At 38.3% G+C, this 2,591-nt stretch overlaps 1 protein-coding gene across 1 annotated transcript; it reads left to right on the forward strand.

The window, feature by feature from the left end:
- The first annotated feature begins 397 nt into the window (after positions 1 to 397).
- LOC112015176 (uncharacterized) lies at positions 398 to 1,758 on the forward strand. The gene has a single exon (XM_024047543.2). It carries the CDS (start codon positions 932 to 934, stop codon positions 1,364 to 1,366), a length of 435 nt encoding a protein of 144 aa, XP_023903311.2. The 5' UTR covers positions 398 to 931; the 3' UTR covers positions 1,367 to 1,758.
- The last annotated feature ends 833 nt before the right edge of the window (positions 1,759 to 2,591 follow it).

Below are 2,591 nucleotides of genomic sequence, written 5' to 3' on the forward strand. Positions count from 1 at the left end.
TAAATTGTTCAATTTTGTAAAAAAGCATTTGATTTAATTGCTATTAGCCCAAATCTCAGCGGTGTTAATTATATTTTACTCTTTTATTTTATTTTGATTTATAGTGAATAAATAACTTAGCTTGTGAAAATAATTTGAGATTTTCTTGTATTCCACTATTTGTAAATAAAATTAAAAGAAGCTCGTAGTCAACTAAAAATTTTATATTTCAATTAGTTGGATTGTTTTTATAATAAAGTTCGAGATTCAAATTCGCCTCTTGAATTATTAAATAGGAAAATAGTCCTCAAAAAAAAAAGAGGATACTTTTGTCATAAGCTGATGGCATTTCAGATAATATTGGGAACAAAAGGGGGATGTGCAAAACAACCGAGCACTTAAATATTGTATGAACCACGCCGTTCCTTCAGTCTCTTGCCCCACCTCTATAAATTCCTCCAATCCTCTCCCTCTCCTCTCTCTTCTCTCTCTCTCTCTCTTTTTCAATCCATTTCTCCTCTTCCCTCTTCAATCAGACCCCTTAACGCACACTCTCTCCACCTCTAGCCGCCGCCTGCGTTGGCGTCACCGTAGATCCCACCGCCTCTCTTCCCTTCTTTTTCAGTCTCATCCGATTTAAACTTCCCAACCCAGCCCACTTTCTCTTTTCTGTGTTTTTATTATTTATTAAAATGTTTTTCATGTTTTGTCATTTTGCCCATTTTAACCCCACGGTTTTTCATTTTTTATTTCACTCAAAACCGAACCCATCCAGCGAGTCTTTTTAGTCTTTTCCCTGTTTTTTTTCCTACTTTTTCTCCCTTCTCGATAAAACTGATTAGACACTTTCCAAAAAACAAAAACAAATATCAAAACCCATGTATTGACGCTTTTACCCCCGCTCCAATTAGGAAACAGTTGTGTGGTGACGTGGCATGGTTGAAAGGCTACGATGAGCTATCATTCTCGTCGGATTTTGACACCTGGGGCCTCAAGAAAACGTAAAGAAAGAGAAGCTTTATATTCTTTAAAACCGTCGCCTTCAACGGCTTCGGCTCCGGCTCCCGCTCCAGCTCCAACTCCAGCTCCGGTTCAAGCTTCTAAGCCGAGCGAGCTGAAATCTTCGAATCGGCTTCTAGCTGGGTACATGGCTTATGAGTTCTTGACGAGGGGTACGCTGTTGGGTCAGAAATTCGACCCGGCTCGAGCCGATTCGGTTCCAGTGGGGAGTTTATCATCGGCTGAGTCGAAGAGGGAAGCCGAGCCGAGTGTGAAGAAGAAGGAGCACCAGAGTTATGGTGAGGTGGCGAACATATTGAAGACCGAAGGGACCCACATCCCTGATATTGTCAACCCTACGCAGCTCGCTCGGTGGATACAGATGTGAAACAGTCTGACGTGGCATTCTCTCATTCGTTACAAGCCACGTCAGATAAGGAAAACAAAAAAGAAGTTTTTTAAAGGCTCTCGAAATTTACAGTATGTTCGAGTCAATTCGAGGTGGTGATGAATGAATGATGACGATGATGATGGTGAGTTTCGCATGAAAACATAAACGCAATATCAAATTTCGAAAGCATTAAGGTTTCTTGACACCTCTTCTTCTTTCTTCTTTGACTCTCCCTCTCTTTCTAGAATGTTCTGTTCCCGGGAATGTTGGAATGTTGTAGTCCGACGTGTATTTCTCTGTCTATCTCTTTAGCTTCTGTGTATTTATTGCAAATTGTATCGTGTAATTTTGGAACGGAAATCCACGTGATGGAAATCCTTTTAATGCTTTGTTGCTCTTGTTGTTGATGGAAAAATCCTTTTGATTGTTTGGGATGCATGGCATGGGTGACCTTGTTTTGTTGGTTCTTGTGTTTCTTTATGCATGTATTTGAGTGTGTAAATTTGTTTGCATGCATGATTATGATAGCATATATATTGTATAGAGCTTGAAGACTTGGGGATATATATATATATATATATTTATAATGTCTTTGTATATATTATATAGTAAAATTTATATTATGTCTCGTATTACTCGATAAATATCGAAGAAGCGAGAAGGGGCTTATGTAGGTAAGTATGAGCCAATGATCTCATGCGTTTGCATCATTGCATGTGTCGTGCATGTCACTATAGTACTTAAGTTCATAGTTCATACTCTAGTCATGACGTACGTGTGTTGTGTATGCAATGCTTGTATGTGTAGAGAGCAGGTGTGCTGCTTGTGCATGTGAGAGTGGTGAGGAAGGTAGTTGAAGGTCTTGTTTGTATGGGATGTTATCGCTTGTATTATTAGTGGAGGTTCTATACTAGAACCACAACTTCTTCGCAACTCTGAGATGACATGACTATGAGGCTGGTTGTTTAATACTTTTATATGAATTTGTCATTTTTTTTCTTTACTCCTTACCGTTAATCACATTAGAGCAGTTAATCATATTAGAGCTGTGGTAAAGTTGTGGTCATAAATTTTCTCGTATATTATTTCACGATGTCTGACTGAGAGCATCGTTATGGAATTTATTATTTGCAGACATCAGCTGTTGTTTATGTAGTTTTACTTCTACACTTACAAGTTACGTAGAGAAATTTAAAAACTTACTATGTAATAATTATATAAC

Source organism: Quercus suber, unplaced genomic scaffold, assembly GCF_002906115.3.
Source record: "Quercus suber isolate HL8 unplaced genomic scaffold, Cork oak 2.0 scaffold_387, whole genome shotgun sequence".
NCBI lineage: Eukaryota > Viridiplantae > Streptophyta > Magnoliopsida > Fagales > Fagaceae > Quercus > Quercus suber.

What these genes read in the sequence shown, in the direction of transcription:
- LOC112015176 (XM_024047543.2), top strand. Translation starts at nt 932, where the DNA reads ATGAGCTATCATTCTCGTCGGATTTTGACACCTGGGGCCTCAAGAAAA.